Source organism: Chiroxiphia lanceolata, chromosome 22 (assembly GCF_009829145.1).
Source record: "Chiroxiphia lanceolata isolate bChiLan1 chromosome 22, bChiLan1.pri, whole genome shotgun sequence".
NCBI lineage: Eukaryota > Metazoa > Chordata > Aves > Passeriformes > Pipridae > Chiroxiphia > Chiroxiphia lanceolata.
Window position 1 is genome coordinate 5,507,469 of NC_045658.1, and position 18,638 is coordinate 5,526,106.

Below are 18,638 nucleotides of genomic sequence, written 5' to 3' on the forward strand. Positions count from 1 at the left end.
GGAACCTCCTGCACGGAGGGAGCAGCCAAACCTCGGCCTGAGCCCAACAGAAATTCTTAATATCAAATACAAAATAGAAAAATGCACATGAAACACTTGAATTCTTAAAAAGAAGTTTCCTGACAAACTTGGAATAGTTTGAACTTAACATTCCAAGCCAGAAATAACCTCGTGGATCCCTTTTCCAAGGGGTTCCCTGCTTGTGTTGTCAGGTTTAATAATTAAGGTGGTTTAAGCATCATCTAATTCCCAAATTTTAATGATCCTGGCATATATTAACAGCTGAAGTTCAGGACATACATTTATCAACTGATATTCCTAAAATTTCTGTCTTTAAGCTCGTTTTAATGTGAGATTATCAATGGAATTTATCCCTCTCTTCCATGTTTAAAATTGCATTTTCATTTCTCTCTTCCCAAGGGTTTCATTTTTCCCCACAAAACCTCACCATTTCCAAAGGGAGATAAATATTCAATGAAAAAAAAAAAAAAAGAAAAAAAAGAGATATATGGATATAAAAAGACTCTTACACAAGCCATTTAATAAAACAAACAGACAAAAAAAAAAATAAAGAGAAGGAAGAGTGAAACAGAACCGGCAACACTTATATTTACATTATATTAAGAGAATAAATTTAATCAAATATAACATCTCACTTGCAGGAACCCTTCAGAAAGAGGGGTTTTCTTTTTTTTTTTACAGTAAAGATGGAACCAGAGTAAAAATAACTGTTCTATTTTTGCAGGAGTGGATGGGAGCCAAGATGCTCTCAGAGATTTACCCAGAGCCAGGTTGATCCAAGGGCTTCCCAAGCAAAGCCTGGAATTTCCTCCCCTTCAGCACCTCCAGTTCAGCTCCAATTTGCACAGAGACAACTGAGTTTATCAGTCTGAGCAGGGAGTTTTAAATCCAGCAGCCATCACACCCCTCAGGGCAATCCCACTGCTCTGGGAAACTTCCCCCCCCCCCCCTTGGTTTCGTTTTAGAGCAAAAATCTGATTTTTTTTTCAGCCCTAATTTGAATTCTCCCCCATCTCCCCCCAACACAAAGCCTGTCATGCTACAACCAGGTTTATTTTTTAGGTAGATGCAAAAAAAGCTTCTGTGGAACCTTTAAAGTGAATTCCTCCCCACGGTCCTGAAGGATAATTGAGTGATGGAGGGAAAACTTGGATTAAATTCCCAACTAGGCTGAGAAAAGCACTGGGAGATCAGTGGAATATCCCGTGGGTATTCCCAGGAGGTCAGAACACGCCTTGGAACCGCCACTCCCTTCCCAAAAACCCACCATCTCCCTGTTATCTGGGATTCCCAGGGATCAGCAGCTACGAGGGCAACGAGTGAAATATTTCAGAAGCCTCCCCCAAAAGACGATTTGCCCAACTTCAGCTGGAATTCCTGCCCAATCCAGGGGGAACTGAGGCATTCCAGGACCTTTCCCACTCTTCCTGGCCTGGTTTCCCCTCACCCCAAAGGCAGCAAGATCCCGTGGACGGACGGAAGGTTGGAAGTCTGGGACAACACACCGGAGGCAAAGGACACAGATTAGCAGCAAAAGGAACTTTCTGTCTGGTTTTGGGGGCTTGGATTTATTCCTTTTTTTTTTTTTTCCCCCCCTTCTCTCTCTTTTTTTTTTTGGAAAGCCAGAAAGTGCTTGAGAGCTCTGGAGGAGCCAGCAGGGTCAGAATTCCTCGTGGACGTTCCGGGCGTAGTCCATGAGTTTGCTGCCGGTGAAATATTCGCTGTATTTCAGGATCTCCTCCAGCTCCAGGTGGTGGTTTTGATTCTCATCTGCCACTGCAATCATCTGCTTGGCCTCGTTGAGGGCGTTGTACTCGTTCATGGGATCCATGTATTCCTAAAAAACAGGGATGAGCAGCGTTGGAATTCGCTTTCCCACAGAGCGGAACGAGCTCAGCGTGGACCTCACCGACACGGCCCTTCCCAAATCCTGGAAAAAGCTCCTGGCACTGATCTCCAGGAGCCAAGAACACTGTCCCAGCTCTTTTTCCTCTCACTGCCCCCTTGGCTGATCCAGCAGAAATCCAGATTTTTCTCACCTTGTGCCAACAGAAATATTTTTGACGTTTTGGTTTCAAACCAAACCGGCAACTTCAAATTCAGAACTCACCCCAGTTCAAAATTCCAAATCCTCCTGTTTCTGGAGACGACGTTTTTTGAGGATATGTTGAATTTAGAACTTGCTTGGGCCATTTTAAGCCACACTGCAGAGGTCAGAAAGCTCAGAATTAAAGCATTTTGCCCCTTCACCTGACGTGAAATGAATTAAAAAGTCTCGGGTGGGGCACTTAATTAAAAGTTACAAGAGTCAAGATTCATTTCTCCCCAGAATATGTGACAGATGTGTAAGTGCATAAAGACTTCACAGGTAAAAGAGTTATTTTTAAAAGAAAATACTCAGTAAAAAGATCATAAAATTGTCCATATAACCAGATATCCATAAAATATCATAAAACTGCCCATATAACAATTTATCCACACTGCCAAATATCTCTATCCAAATATTTGCACACTGAGGTGGTGAGGGACTTTAACATTCCCCCAACATCCATTTCAACTTTAACAGGGAGAGAAAAAGTAAAAAAAAAAAGCCAGAAAAGGCCCCAGACCAGAATCCACACTTGAAAATAACAATTTTTAAAAAAGAAAAACAGCCCAAAAGACAAGACAGACACTGGGGCCCCCAGTGTTTGTTCCACTCTTGAAAATCATCTGGGTTTTTAAAGAAGAAAAACACCCCCCTCTTTTCAAGGCTGTGGGGCCCCAGTGTTTGTTGGGCACTGGGTTTTTTTTTTTTTTTTGCTTTCTTCTTTCTTTTATTTTGGTGGTTTGGGGTTTTTTTTCTCCCCCAGAGAATCTCTAGGTTGGCAGTTGCTCCTTTTGCAACTGAAAGTCTGAGTCAGTGCCTCTTTTGCCCAGCTCACCTGAGGAAATAAAACACACACCAGTGTTTTGTGTGGGACAAAAAAAAAAAAACACACAAACCCTCAAAGCAAAGCCCTGAATAACAGTTTGGTTAAGAAAACTTCCCCTCTCCTCTTTAACTAAAATCATAACAGCACCTGCAAGCCCCACAGAGCACAATAAACCACGGGGTTGTGCTATTAATTGGAGTATTTTGGGATTTTGTGTTCTCTCCAGCTGTTTCAATGCCTGTGTTTTAGAAGTGGTGGGGTTTAAATGATGAGGGAACTCACCTCCAGCTCTTCCATGGTGACAATGCCATCGTGGTTGGCATCAATGACCTCCTCAAACTCCTTCCTCCTGTCTTTCACCCAGTCATCATCAATGTCCTGAGCCTGCTGGTTCTCCACGGTGCCAACGGGCAGGGAGATGAACTCGGACAGGGTGAGCTTCTTATCTCCATCCTGATCTGCAGAAGAACCACCAAAGAGCTGAGAAGTATTTCCCTGGCACTCAGGTGCCAACACTTCTGAATTAAAAAAAATACAACTTTCTTGGAAAACTCAACCCTTTATTTCCACTTTTCTGAGTGGAAGTCACGACTGTGACAGGGCTGCTGGACCAGGGAAGTGCAGAGCAGCCAGTGCCCTCCTCAGGAAACCTTCATATCAACGTGTTTTATAATATTTAACATTTTATATCAATGTGTTTTATAATATTTAACGCTCAGCAAACCTTTTCTACTGTTGCTCCAATGACCCTGCAGCAGCAGAGCTTTGTGTGAAGCAGGGAAGAAGCAGAAGCTGAAGGAGTAGAAGCTGATTTGTGTTGTATGAAGTACTCAGAGTACCTTTAATGTTCCTACCCAGAGTATCTTTAGTGTTCCTACTCAGAGTATCTTTAATGTTCCACTTAGAGTACCTTTAATGTTCCTACTCAGAGCACCTTTAATGTTCCTACTCAGAGCACCTTTAATGTTCCTACTCAGAGCACCTTTAATGTTCCTACTCAGAGCACCTTTAATGTTCCACTCAAGAGTATTTTTAATGTTTCCACTCAGAGTATTTTCAATGTTTCCACTCAAGAGCATTTTCAATGTTTCCACTCAAAAGCATTTTTAATGTTTCCACTCAAGAGTATTTTTAATGTTTCCACTCAAGAGCATTTTTAATGTTTCCACTCAGAGTATTTTTAATGTTTCCACTCAGAGTATTTTTAATGTTTCCACTCAAGAGCATTTTTAATGTTTCCACTCAAGAGTATTTTTAATGTTTCCACTCAAGAGTATCTTTAATGTTTCCACTCAAGAGCATTTTTAATGTTTCCACTCAAGAGCATTTTTAATGTTTCCACTCAAGAGTATCTTTAATGTTTCCACTCAAGAGCATTTTTAATGTTTCCACTCAAGAGTATCTTTAATGTTTCCACTCAAGAGCATTTTTAATGTTTCCACTCAAGAGTATCTTTAATGTTTCCACTCAAGAGCATTTTTAATGTTTCCACTCAAGAGTATCTTTAATGTTTCCACTCAAGAGCATTTTTAATGTTTCCACTCAAGAGTATCTTTAATGTTTCCACTCAAGAGCATTTTTAATGTTTCCACTCAAGAGTATCTTTAATGTTTCCACTCAAGAGTATCTTTAATTTTTCCACTCAAGAGTATTTTTAATGTTTCCACTCAGAGTATTTTTAATGTTTCCAGAGTACCTTTAATGTTTCTATTTAGAGTATTTTAATGTTCCTACTCAGACTATTTTTAATGTTTCCACTCAGAGTACCTTTAATGTTCCTACTCAGAGTATCTTTCTAATGTTCTGGTTTTTAACAACCAGAGACCCAACTTAGCCTTGAGACAACTCCAGGATTTGTGTTAACAGCTTATTTTTTTTAACTCATCATGCCAGAAGACAAGCAAAGCAGATGTGCCAGAATTCCAGCCTGACCCCTGGCACTGCAATAACCACCCAATATTCCATTGGTGATGAGCTGTGGTTTCCTCCCTGCGAAAAATTTCCTCAGAAACGTAATGTGTGTTAAGAATGTGAGTTGAACAAAACATGAGTTAATTTACAGGGAAATTACAGGGAAAAGCAGCTCCCAGGAAGACCCTGGAAAATTCCCTACCCAGATCCCGGATGATTTCCTTCACCATGAACTTGAGCATCCCCCTGCTGTGCTCGGGGTGCAGGAAGGACAGGAATTCCTCCTCGTTCAGCAGCAGGTCAGGAGGGGGGTTGTCAGCCTGGTACCACCGATCCTTCAGGTTGTCTAAAACTTCCTGGGCTGCAAATTGAATCACATTTAAGTCACTGTCACATTCAATTAATTTAAAATACACCTTGGCCTGGCACTCAGTGGATGCTCCACGAGCCCAAACCCTCCACGTGCCTCAGCAGTTTAACACAAAGGAAACATTTTTGCTGCAAAGAGCAAATGCAAGTTGAAGTTCCCGTGAATCAACAGATAAATCAGCAGCAAAAAACTCCTTTTACTTCTCTCTCCTTTCATTTCATTTCACAGTCCCACTGCTTTCATCTCTCACACAACCACTGCAGTGAAGTTTTTTTTTCCTAATTTGACTGAGAATCAGAATTTACACCCCCCCCCCCCCGAGTTTCTGCTAAAACCACACATCTGATTTGAAATCAAACCCACACGGTGTGAGTTTGGGCCTGAACAGGAAAAGAAATACCTGCCCAGAGTATTCTTTGTCTCATGTGGGCATTTTCTAAATGACACACTGGAAAAAACTCTGCCTGGAGCACTCCCTGCTACCTGCAGATACACTGAAACACAAGTCTGAAGTATTTGCTTTCAGGAAGTTTTCAAACACTCTGAGTGTTATTTACCACTCAGATATTTTTAATATTTTTATTTCATAAATATTTTTATTTAATAAATATTTTTATTTAATAAAGTAAATAATTTTTCAGTGTCATTTAATAAATTTTTCAATGTCATTTAATAAATTTTTCAATGTCATTTAATAAATTTTTCAATGTCATTTAATAAATTTTTTAATGTCATTTAATAAATTTTTTAGTGTCATTTAATAAATTTTTTAATGTCATTTAATAAATTTTTTTAATGTCATTTAATAAATTTTTTAATGTCATTTAATTGTCTTAAATGACTCCTGAACTCTTCATCAATTTAAACTTCATGAGTTCAAAACTTTAAGAAGTTTTAAAAACCTCCTGAAAGCCTTCAGGTTATCATTTTTTAATTTAATTTAACAAACTGGCTTCAATAACTCCTGAAGGCTTTTGGTTGCTGAGTTACAAGAGGAAAAACCACCCCAACATCTACATTTGTTGAGCTGAGAGTTGGAATTTCAAGTGAAGTTTTCAGTGAATATTCCTGTGATGAGCAGAGAAATCCTTCAGTCTTAATATGAAATATTAATAATCTTGGGCAAGTTTGTCACTGGCAAGTTTTAGTTATATCAAGGACACAGTTAACTCAGAATAATTTATAGTTTTCCAAGGCAGTCAACCCCAAATGTGAGAAGTCCTAATTCAACACCCTTTGCCTAAGTCTTAAAAGAAATTAAAACTAAATTAAAACTGTCAATCACCAGGTAAAATTGTTGTTATCTGCAGAAATTAATTCAAGTGGTGCCCTTAATTTTGGCCTGGCATCCAAACTGTCCTGTGCTCCTGCTTGAGGCTCACAACAGGCCTTAAGCTCTGAACATCCCTGTGCTTTTTATTAAACAGACCCCCCCAAAAAAGCACTTTTATGCTGCTTTGGAGCACAAGTCTCAGCTTTTGCCTCTCAGCCCAGGAAGCTGCAGATAAGTAATTTGATTTTCCCAAATAAGGCTGGGTAGCACAGGTGGAGAAGTGCTGGTGCAGCCACTTGCCTGACTCAGCAGATGTGTTATCTGATGAGCATTCCTGTAAATGCACCCCAACCACGCTCCCCAGGTGTTTTCCCTGCTCCCATTTGCATCTCAGTTGCTTTTTGATCAGTGGAAAGTGTCACATCAACCCCATTTTCAATGACTAATTCCTGCAGGGAAAGGCAAAAGCTTCGTGTTTTTAATTAATGGGAAATTTAAACCCTTCTTGAGTCGGGGAGCAGGGAGATTCCTGCTAAAATTTGCCATTTTTATGGCACATTCCAGCTGGAAAATATGTAGGATTTCTGTTTTATGACTCCCACATCCTACATTTGTGTACAAGCAGAACAACCAAAGCATTCATCTCCTGTTAGGAACAGTTTTGACACTCAGGTTTTAGGAACAGAACAGAAAAACCAACACACCCCAGTCTGCACTTACTTTCTTCATCTATTTTCAGCTCTTCGTTGTTTTTGATCTTCTCAGCAATTTCTTTTTCATTGAAGCCTTTACTTGCCAGGAATTTAATTTTATATTCATCCCAGGACACGTGGCCTGTAAGGAGGAGAGAGATGTCAGGCATGACACAACAGGGTTAAAAAAGGATGAACTTTGGACTAAAAAACCAACTCATTCCAAACCTTTTGGTCCAGCCCAAGCAGCAGACTGAGATTTATGAATGGCAAGATGAAAACTAGCACCTGATTCACTTTTCTTTTTTGTCTGGGCTCTGTGGAAACAATCAATGATGTCACTGTTGTCACCCCATCCCCACAGAGCCACTTGCTCCAGTGCCCTGGGACCACAAGTGACACGACAGAGCAGCGAGCTCAGAACCACAGGCTGGGGCACAGCCCCTTCCTTGCTGCAGGAATGAAAAACTTGGGATTGTGGGCAGCCCAAAGGGATTTGGGATGTCAGCACAGCACCTCTGAGCAGTTCTGGACACCAGGAGACGCAGGAGTCTCTCACTCTTACCGTCCCCATCGGGGTCCACAGCCCTGAAGTGCATTTTGTTCTCTTCCACGGCCTCCTGGAAATGTTCATCCGTCTTCTCCATGATCCAGCGCTGCATCTCCTTGGCTCCAATCTTTTTGTCATTATTTATATCCACCCTGGAGGAAGGGCAGAGCCTCTGTCACACCTCCAACTCTGGGAACATGCTACAGCTGAGGCTTTTTTAATTCTGAACACATTTAAAGGTTCTGCACACCCACGAGCTTTCCAAGCTGTCCGGCTCTGCTCTGTCCAAGATTTAAGGATTGAGGAGGGAAAGGTGCAGCCTATTTTTAGATTCTAAATTAATTGCTTCGTTCAGCAGGCTGAGAACATTTACAACCCTCATTGTTGGAGCTCCAGAGTAACAAGCAAGAAGTGAGCAATTTATTGCCTAATTAAAGGAACTGCAACATTTAGTTACCCCCTCAGTGAAACACGTTCAGCCATCCTTCACTGCCCTGTAAATTAACTCATATTTGGTTCAAGTTAACCCACATTCTGCTCAAGTTAACTCACATTTATGTTTCTGAGGAAATTTTTCACAGGGAGGAAACCACAGCTCGTCACCAATGGAATATTGGCTCATCTCCTTTGGGGCAGAGCTGACAACTGCCAGCAGCTCCAGGCTTTCACTAATTGCAAACACTTCTCCTCCAAAGTTCTCTCAGCCAAGAATTCCCTCTTCCATTTGTCTCTCCAAGCCTTTTTTCCCTTTAATATTCCAAGCTCTCTGAGGTTTATTGCTGAGCTGCCTCCCTGTGTCTGCCCAGATCCCAAACAATGAAAATACAACGTGAATAAACTTGTCCTTTAAACTATTTTATAGTCTGTAGCACTTTTAAGTGGAATTAACCCTATTAAACCAAGGTTCCTCTGCTACACCTCCAACTCTGGGAACATGTTACAGCTGAGAGTTTTTAATTCTTAACACATTTAACACTTGTTCTCCACGAGGTTTCCAAGTTGTCTGGCCCTGCTTTGTCCAAGGATGTGCTTTTTTCTGACTAAAATCATCAGGAAACATCCAACCTGGCAATCCTGTTTTCCTTTATGTCCCACCAACAACTGCTTTCCAATTCCACTGATGCTGATTTCATTCAGAATATAAAAACTACAGATGAAGAATAAGTACAAACTCACTAATTTGCCACTTTGAAGGGGTTTTTTTTTGAGCACACCTTTAAGCATTTATTCAAAATAGATACAACTGAAAAGCCACCACTAATATTTGAGAGGCAAGAATCTATTTAAGGCACACCAAAACCACTCTGCTTCAATTGAAAAAACAAACCCCAAACATAATAAAAAACCCCCAGCTCGACTCTTGCTTTGTTATCTCTCCATCACTGGAGTGTTAGCACTGAAACTCAAGTTCTTAAATATGTGATTTGCCTTTAAATGTCAACTAAATGTTAAAAGGCTTGAGCCAAAGAACAACCCCAGCACCTGATGTTATAAAAGAGAATAAAACTGTTATGAGAGGGGGTTTAAAGATCATTTCAGGGCTATATTTAAATAGCAGTGTTGGTGACAAGAGCAAGAAGATGGTGATTTTGCACCCACCAGGTTTGACTGGAACAGGTACAATAAAAATGAGACTAAAACCAGAGCATTTCCCCCCCCCCCCCCAACATTTAACATTTGGTTTCCTGAGATCAAAGCTATCAAACTTTCTACTTCCAAGCTGTACTTTCCACCTAAATCACCCCAAAACTACCGAGGGAGGGAACAAACATCCCATTTATTGCTCATTTAGGTCACAGGTGGCACCTCTGAGTAAGAAATAAGTGGGCACTTTGTAGGATAACTGACTTTTTCCTACAGTAGGGGTTCTGTTATATAGGGATAAAATAAAAATAAACCACTTTCAGCCCAGTTTCTCAACCACAAGCCATGAAAAAAAAAATCAGATTTTTGTGGTCCAGAAGGTCCATTATCAATAAGCCACTTTCAGGTCTCACCCAGAGCCCCAAAAATGCCAATTTTTTTTTTTTGAGCTCATAAATCACTTCAGAGCTGGTTTGGGTTTCATCCAAAGAATGATTTCAGGGAGGACACCAGGAAGCAAAACACAGAATTACCAAGTGTTTCAGTCACATGGAACTTGCCTGGGAAAAAAATCCCAGTTTGGGGAGCAACTCTTTCATGTCCCAACTTTATTTTCACTAATCTTGTTAGATAATAATTTATGCTTCAAATTGACTATTTTATCCTGTTTTATCCACTGAGGAATCTCAGCTTTCACTGATTAAACCCACACTGTGTGTGTTGTCTTTGTGCCTTCCAACACAGCAATTCCAGAACATTTGGAAGCCCAGGACTTTGGATTTTCACAGGATTTCTCTTGTAGCCTTTAGGAGGATGTCTGGAAAGCAAATCAGAGCCCCCAAAATGCTTCCCTACATTTTTAAGCTGATCATCTGAGGGAATGTAATTTTAAGGATCTGAGTGGAATTGATCTTAAATCCAATTAATTTAAGCTTCCCAAGAAACCTCTTTCATAACAAACAGGCAGAAATTAAAGAGTTAGTAAATTGTCCTTCTCAAATTACAAAGTGTTTCCAATAAATGTAAAACAGCAAAGAAATCTTAATGTTTTTATATATCCTACCAGTGAAGTGGGTGAATAACAGACATAATAAAGGATTCCACCCTAAATTAAAATCAAACTCAGCAGCATTAAGGGCTCCAATGTAATTTGAGCTGCTCTAAGGAAATTAGTCCTTCACTCAAAAATGCAAATAAAGCCAATTGTGCCACCTTGTGTCTAAAAACACACCCTGGGTTTGATTTCCAGCACAATAACTGACCTCCAAACACCTGACCCAGCACAAAAAGTGCTTTAGGAAAGGTCTTAAAATAAATATTTTTATGCCAAGTAAAGAAACAGATGAACTTCTTTAAAAAGCTCTAAAAGAAAACTTTAATCTTTTCATTCCCACGTTTCATTTTCTTTTTCCAAATTCTGGCTTTGATAACACTTAATTCCATGAGGCTGCCCTGGGGATTGCTGAATTCCTGGAGTTTTTAACACCCTCAAAACACAAACACAGCACTTAAAGGCTGAGGTTTTTCCTCTCTTCATTGTTGTAATTTTTCAATATTACAGGAAACCACTCCAATTTTTCACTCTTTCCCTGCCCGACTTACTTGGCAAAAATGACCATCAGCTTCTTCCTGTTCCTCCTGGGCTCGGAGTCCTCCTCAAACTCCTCCATCTCTTTTCCCAGGAAAACCTCCTGGTGGAATTCTTTGTTCAGGTGCCCGTCCATCTCCATTTTGACCCCGTTCAGGTGGTCTGGGGGCAGGATCTCGTTCTCCTCTTTGCCATCAGCTGCTTTCTCCTTGAGCACAGAATTGTTTGCAGGCCGGGCACAAACGTCCATGAGGAGGGAGATGAGCAGGAGGGATAAACACAGAGAGCCCAAACTGCACAGGAAGGTTTGTCTCCACATCATTTTGTCCTTTTTTTTTAATTTAAAAATACTGGCTGATGGAATTGCTGCGGGTTAAACGACCTGAAAACAGAAAGGAGAAAATATATAAATTAAATTCTGGATAATAATAAATAACGAGCGCCTAAAAATCAGAAGAATTTACACACAACTATAAATATACAAGTGTAAAATATATAAGTATTAAAATCTACACAAAATATAAATATATAAGTATTAAAATCTACACAAAATATAAATATATAAGTATAAAAAACTACACAAAATATAAATATATAAGTATAAAAAACTACACAAAATATAAATATATAAGTATAAAAAACTACACAAAATATAAATATGAGTATAAAAAACTACACAGAATAAAAATATGAGTATAAAAAACTACACAGAATATAAATATATAAGTATAAAAAACTACACAGAATATAAATATGAGTATAAAAAACTACACAGAATATAAATATATGACTATAAAAAACTACACAGAATATAAATACGTAAGTATAAAAAACTACATGGAATATAAATATGAGTATAAAAAACTACACGGAATATAAATATATAAGTATTAAAAACTACACAAAATTTAAATATATAAGTATAAAAAACTACACAGAATATAAATACGAGTATAGAAAACTATACAGAATATAAATATATAAGTATAAAAAACTACACAGAATATAAATATATGACTATAAAAAACTACACAGAATATAAATGAGTATAAAAAACTACACAGAATATAAATATATGACTATAAAAAACTACACGGAATATAAATATATAAGCATAAAAAAACTACACAGAGGCATAAATATACTACATTGTAATATATGTGATATATATACTATATATGTAATATATATACACACTATAAATATCTGTATAATATGTATACTATGTGTAGGAAAAACTACACGGAAGTATAAATTAGGAAGAACCTACACACAAATACACAAGTATTTGCTGTGAGAGAGTAAAAAAGAGCCCTTTAAATAACAAATACATGGAATTAAGGTGCTGGTTTTCAGCCGGCAGAGGACTTTGGAAGGGAACACCCTTCAAGACGCAGAAATAGCCACGGCAGCACAGCAATGTCCCAGAGATCCCAACAGGACAGCTGTTTAGAAAGGGATTAAAGGTCTTTTTGGAGAGGGATGAGTGAGGGAAACGCGATTCGATACCAAGAGAAAGCGGAGCTGGAAACACGCAGGAAACAGCGGCAGGAAGCGCAACCCCGCGGCGGACCTGTCACAGAACCGCAAAAATCACAGAATATCCTGCGATATGTGGGATAATCCAGGGAAAACGCCCCAAATCCAACAGCGCGAGCGCGGGGGAGCCCGAATCCCCCCCCCCCTCCCACAGCCTTCCCACACGCCCCAAGCCCCGCGGGGCTGCGGGAGGGGCCGCCCGCACTCACCGGGGGAGCGCTCGGGAGGGAGGAGGACGCGGCCCCGAGAGCGCCGTGAGAGGCGCGGGGAGGCTCCGGGCGGGCCCGGCCGCCCCTCAGCCCCTCGCGGCCCCTCACGGACCCCCGGGCGCTGTGAGGGAGGAGGAGGAAGAGGAGGAGGAGGAAAAAGGAAGATGGCGGAACGACGTCACCGCGCAGCGTGAGGCCACGGCGGCCATGTTTGGTGAGGGCGGCCGCCATGTTGGCTGAGGGCAGGAGCCACCTCCCCCTCAGAGGGGGCGGCGCCGCCTAAAAGCGGCTCTTGAAAGAAACCTCTCCTAAGGCTCAGTTGGTGAGAAAGGGCGGAAAGCGAGGAGCAGCCATGAATCCCCCTGTGCGGGGCGCAGCGCGGTGAGCATCCCGCGAGGAATCTTGTCCCCTCGCGGCGGCCGTACGGACCCCCCCCCCCACATACACACACACCCCCGTTCCCGCCTAAACCGCGTGGGCGTGGCCGCGCTCCGTGAGGGGGCCGCGGCGGCCATGAAGGCGCTGCGGCGGCTGGGCCGGCACCGCACGGCGCTGGGGCTCGGCGGGCTGTCCCTGTGCGCCGCCGTGCTGCTCTACCTCGCCAAGTGCACCTCCGAGGGGCTGCGCCCGCTGCCCGCGCCCCCCGCCGCGCTGCCCCACAGCCAGCCGGGCCGCGGCGGCGCCCCGCCCGCGCCCCCCGCCCGCGCCGAGGGCAGCGCCCTGGTGGCCGTGGTGGTGATGAGCGGCCCCAAGTACAGCGAGCGGCGCAGCATCATCCGCAGCACCTGGATGGCGGCGGGAGGGCGCTCCCAGCGCGGCCGCGTGTGGAGCCGCTTCGTGGTGGGCACGGCCGGGCTGGGGCAGGAGGAGCTGCGGAACCTGGAGCTGGAGCAGAGCCGGCACCGCGACCTGCTGCTGCTGCCGGAGCTGCGCGACTCCTACGAGAACCTCACGGCCAAGGTGCTGGCCACCTACGTGTGGCTCGACCTGCACCTGGACTTCCAGTTCGCCCTCAAGGCTGACGACGACACCTTCGTGCGCCTGGACGTGCTGGTGGAGGAGCTGAAAGCCAAGGAGCCGCGGCGGCTCTACTGGGGCTTCTTCTCGGGCCGGGGCCGGGTGAAGTCGGGGGGGAAGTGGAAGGAGAGCGCCTGGGTGCTGTGTGACTATTACCTGCCCTACGCGCTGGGCGGCGGGTATGTCATCTCCGCCGACCTGGTGCGGTACCTGCGGCTCAGCAGCGACTACCTGAACATGTGGCAGAGCGAGGACGTGTCCCTGGGGGTCTGGCTGGCGCCCATCGACGTGAAGAGGGTGCACGACCCCCGCTTCGACACCGAGTACAAGTCGCGGGGCTGCAACAATAAGTACATAGTGACTCACAAGCAGAGCATCGAGGACATGCTGGAGAAGCACCAGACCCTGGCGAAGGAAGGGAAGCTCTGTAAGGAGGAGGTTAAGCTCAGGCTTTCCTACATGTACGACTGGGGGGTGCCCCCCTCGCAGTGCTGCCAGAGGAAGGATGGCATCCCGTGAAAAGCCTGAGGGAAGGGTGCTGAGGTTACTGTTACCTGGGGAGAATCCCAGTAACCAGGGGTTACAAATTACTCTTAAAAAAACAAACAAAACCAAAAAAAAAAGGTTTTTGCACGACTCATTATGTCAACGAAACCCTGAAACTCCCCAAGAGCTGCTGACGTGGCAGGAGGGAGAGATGTTTGAAAGAAAACACAGGAATAGGGGGCAGAAAGCACGGAAAAGGCTCCTGTGACAGGATTGAAGGCGAAATATGGATAGCAGAGAAAACACGGGGAGAGAAAAGTTGCTGGGAGATTTTTCCCAGGATTTATTTGCTAAAGATCAGTGACAGGCCTTTGTGCTGTTGATAAGGTTGTGAAAACAGAGCCTGCTGCTGTTTCCTGGTGAGGAAGAAGTGTCAGTTTGGGAAGAGTAAAAGAGCTCCAAATCAGCTGCTGTTACAACAGGAACAGGGCTGGTTGTTGGCACGGGCAGGAAAAGGGACCAGTTTGACCTGGGATACCTGTGCTGGGGGAAGGGAGAGTGTTCCTGGCAAGGAATGGAGTTATTAGACCTTCTGTGCAACTTGTCTCTAAGCTTTTTGCTGTTTTTTAAAGTCAACATGTACATAAATTATTCTAAATTAAACCTGGCAGCTCCAGAGCGTTTAGAAAGGTGGGTGAGTTTGGTATTGGGCAGGTAGAGAATATATTCTCTTTTTTTTTTTTTGAGGGGCAGGCAGTTCTGCAAAGCCTTCAGGGGTTGGTTCTCACACTGTGTGTGAGGAAACATTTCCCCTCCAGCAGTAAATATCTCACTGGCTGCTGCAAGGCATTGTAGAATTCAGATTTTATATTGCTCTGGATTAGTTCTCCTCTAAATTAGCAGTGGAAGCCCAGAAAACATTGCCCTCACCTAAAAGAAATAAATCAAGAGAAAGAGGTTCCTCCACCCTGCAAATCCCTGTTTGAGAACAGGAAAAATTACACTCTTTTCAGTGTAAAAAGTCACATTTAGATGCCCAAACCTGGACTGGGTGAATCCCCTCCTCCTCTCCAACAAGCACCTTGGAAAGGAACTCAAAATAATTGTACAGGAGGCCTGAACTAACTGCTCAAGTGACCCAGCCATAAATGTGATTGTGGCCCTGAGCTGTGGCTACACTGAGAGAATTCTTGGAGCTGCCACAGCACCAGCTGCAGATTTTAACAGTCAGTGCTGGCAGACAAACAATTCCACCACATCATTCCTCTCCAGACCTTTAGTTGAGGAATTCAAACATATATAATATATATATATATAATATATAACACCCACAGGTATTTTTTTCCAACTCCCAGTGGGCTCTGTCAGCTGCAGCTCTTCCAGTGCAGAGAGTTTTTTTGCTTTTCTGTGTAAAAATGTTACATTTCTTTCTCTTTGAAGTGTCCTTTTTTTTTCCCATCCTTGACGACCGGTTTTAATTTGTTGCACTCTGCACTTTCACACCCGCAGGAAGAGACAAAACACACGAAAAAAAAACCCAAACAAAAAGGGTGCCAATATCTTTATTTTCACAACAAAAGGAGCAATTCATACCAAAGGACTCGAGTGTTGGTTTTTTTTGTTGTTGTTGGTTTTTTTTTTAATTATTCTCATTTTGATCAAATTATCGAGGATTAAGAGAAGTGAAAATTCGAGGGAATCTCTGAAAAACAAAGTGAAATTAAGGAAAAACTTAATTTATTATAGCATGTGACCATCCTAATGCATGCTTAGGTGCTGCCAGTGCTTTTCCCAAGGGATCCTCTTCCAAACCAGGAATTTGACGAGATCAGAGGAAATTTCCCTGGATTTTAACTTTTTTTATTTTTATTTTTAAGTGTCTGTTTGCCCCAGTATTGTCTGTATATATGTGCTTGAACGCCTGTAATGTGAGTTATTTATTTATAATTCCTGCCAATGTGTTCTGTACAGGAAAAATAAGCTACTTAAATGACATTTGGAACTTCGGGAACTGTAGTTTGGAACTTTGGAACTGTAACATCCACGAGAATTAGGGAATTTTTTCATGTCCCAGCCATGGTTTCTGGGGCAGAACTGCAGATTCCTGTTTTCCCAGCTATTCCAAATAATCTGTTTCTCCATTCCCACCCACCACTGGATCCATGGGAACTGGAAACTCTCTCACTCCCCCCAAAAAAAGGGATTTTTCACGGCTGGGAAACGAAGAAATGTTGGGATTTCCAGCTGAGCTTCGAGAGCCTGGAAAACATTCCGTGGACAAATATCCAGAAATTGTGGTGATTCTTTGATATTCCAGGATCTGGGAGGTCTTTTCCAACCTAAATGACTGGGGGAGGGCTGGATTTTGGGCTGACACACCTTCTGTGTTCGAGGTTGAAAAACCAAATGAAGCTTGAGAGATTCTCTCCTCCTGGTCCTGGTTTGAGTTTTCCTACTAAAAATCCTTTTATGGCAGGTGCAGCACTTGGATTTCAATGCCCAAAAAAGTCCCCAAATGAAAATAAAAAAATAAAGATTTTATATATATATATATATATATATATATATATATATATAAAGATTTTATATATATATTTATATATATATATATATATATGTGGTCCTGGTTTGAGTTTTCCTACTAAAAATCCTTTTAATGCAGGTGCAGCACTTGGATTTCAATGCCCAAAAATTCCACAAATGAAGAAAAAAAATAAAGATTTTTTTTAATATATATATATATATATGTAAGTAAATATATATATATATATTTGGTCCTGGTTTAACTTTTCCTACTAAAAATCCTTTTATTGCAGGTGCAGCACTTGGATTTCAATGCCCAAAAAAATCCACAAATGAAAATAAAAAATAAAGATTTTATATATATATATATATATATATATTTGGTCCTGGTTTAACTTTTCCTACTAAAAATCCTTTTAATGCAGATGGAGCACTTGGATTTCAATGCCCAAAAATTCCACAAATGAAGAAAAAAACATAAAGATTTTATATCTATTTATATATATATATATGTATGTAAATATATATATATATATAGGTAAATATATATATATATATTTGGTCCTGGTTTAACTTTTCCTATTAAAAATCCTTTTATTGCAGGTGCAGCACTTGGATTTCAATGCCCAAAAATTCCACTAATGAAAATAAAAAAATAAAGATTTTATATATATATATATATATATATATATATATATATATATATGTATTTATTTATTTTTTTTTTAATATTTTAAAGGAAATGTCTGTGAGCTGAAATTCCAACTTTAAATTAAATTAAATTCTTCACTGAGCCAAACACGAAGCACTTTGGGAACAACTATAAATCGAATATTTAACATTAAAATTAAAGCTTTTTCTCAGGACTGGGTTCCAGAGCTTTCCATCAGGATATTCCCATCATCTCTGTGCTGTGTAAATGATGGTTTTATACTTGAAAAATGGGATTTAATTGTGATTTGGTCTCTTGGAGTCTCATTTCCGAGGGCTCATTTCAACGAGAAATAAGTGGATTTTTTGGTCCTTCTGGGAGAGTGGGAAGGTTGGTTGGGGAAAATAAAACTTCTCCAAAACCAGATTTTCCAGGGTTTTTTTGTAGCTGTTCTTAGTGGCAGTAACTCAGTGATACATTGAATTTTTTATTTATTTATTTAAACGTTTCCTGCTCGTTTTTGAGCTTTTTTCCCTCCAACACTTTGCGTTTTTAATCTTTATTTTTTTTTCATTTTAATTAAATTTTCTGGGGTTGAAATCCAAGCCTAAAAACTCAAACCCGAGGCTTTTCTTTGCTTTTAACCCTGTTAGAACTATAAATATTTATTATAAAATAATAAAAAGAAAAAAATATTTGCACTGTGACATCTGCTCAGATAATTTTAAAGATGGTTTAACCTCTTTAAAATGTGTGTGGGCCCCATTAATTTCAATAATTATTAATTTCAATAATTATTATTTTCAATAATTATTAATTCCAATAAATTATTAATTCCAATAAATTATTAATTCCAATAATTATTAATTCAAATAATTATTAATTCCAATAAATTATTAATTCCAATAATTATTAATTCCAATAAATTATTAATTCCAATAAATCATTTCAATAAATTCTTGAGTAATTATTCATTTAATTTATTTCAATAAAGTATTCATTTCAATAAATTAATTGCTAATTAATTATCAGTTTCTTGGATTAATTTCAATAATTATTAATTCCAGTAAATTATTAATTCCAGTAAATTATTGATTCCAATAAATCGTTTCAATAAATTCTTAAGTAATTATTCATTTAATTAATTTCAATAAATTATTAATTTCAATGAATGAATTGCTAATTAATTATCGATTTCTTGGATTAATTTCAATAAATTATTAGTTATTAATTTCAATAAATTCTTAGTTATTAATTCCAATAAATTATTGCCCCTGGCACACAAAAATCACTCAAAATTCGCTCCAA

At 40.6% G+C, this 18,638-nt stretch overlaps 2 protein-coding genes across 2 annotated transcripts; one reads left to right on the forward strand and one right to left on the reverse strand.

Annotated features, from left to right (window-relative positions):
• Positions 1 to 509: 509 nt before the first annotated feature.
• SDF4 (stromal cell derived factor 4) lies at positions 510 to 12,832 on the reverse strand. Its single transcript, XM_032709115.1, has 7 exons — positions 12,653 to 12,832; positions 10,919 to 11,286; positions 7,748 to 7,884; positions 7,211 to 7,324; positions 5,050 to 5,208; positions 3,219 to 3,394; positions 510 to 1,858 (listed from the first exon to the last, which is right to left on the reverse strand). The coding sequence occupies exons 2-7, from the start codon at positions 11,224 to 11,226 to the stop codon at positions 1,682 to 1,684; spliced, it is 1,071 nt and encodes a 356-aa protein (XP_032565006.1). The 5' UTR covers positions 11,227 to 11,286; positions 12,653 to 12,832; the 3' UTR covers positions 510 to 1,681.
• Positions 12,695 to 15,068, forward strand: B3GALT6 (beta-1,3-galactosyltransferase 6). The gene has a single exon (XM_032709114.1). The coding sequence runs from the start codon at positions 13,166 to 13,168 to the stop codon at positions 14,186 to 14,188; it is 1,023 nt and encodes a 340-aa protein (XP_032565005.1). The 5' UTR covers positions 12,695 to 13,165; the 3' UTR covers positions 14,189 to 15,068.
• Positions 15,069 to 18,638: the final 3,570 nt, after the last annotated feature.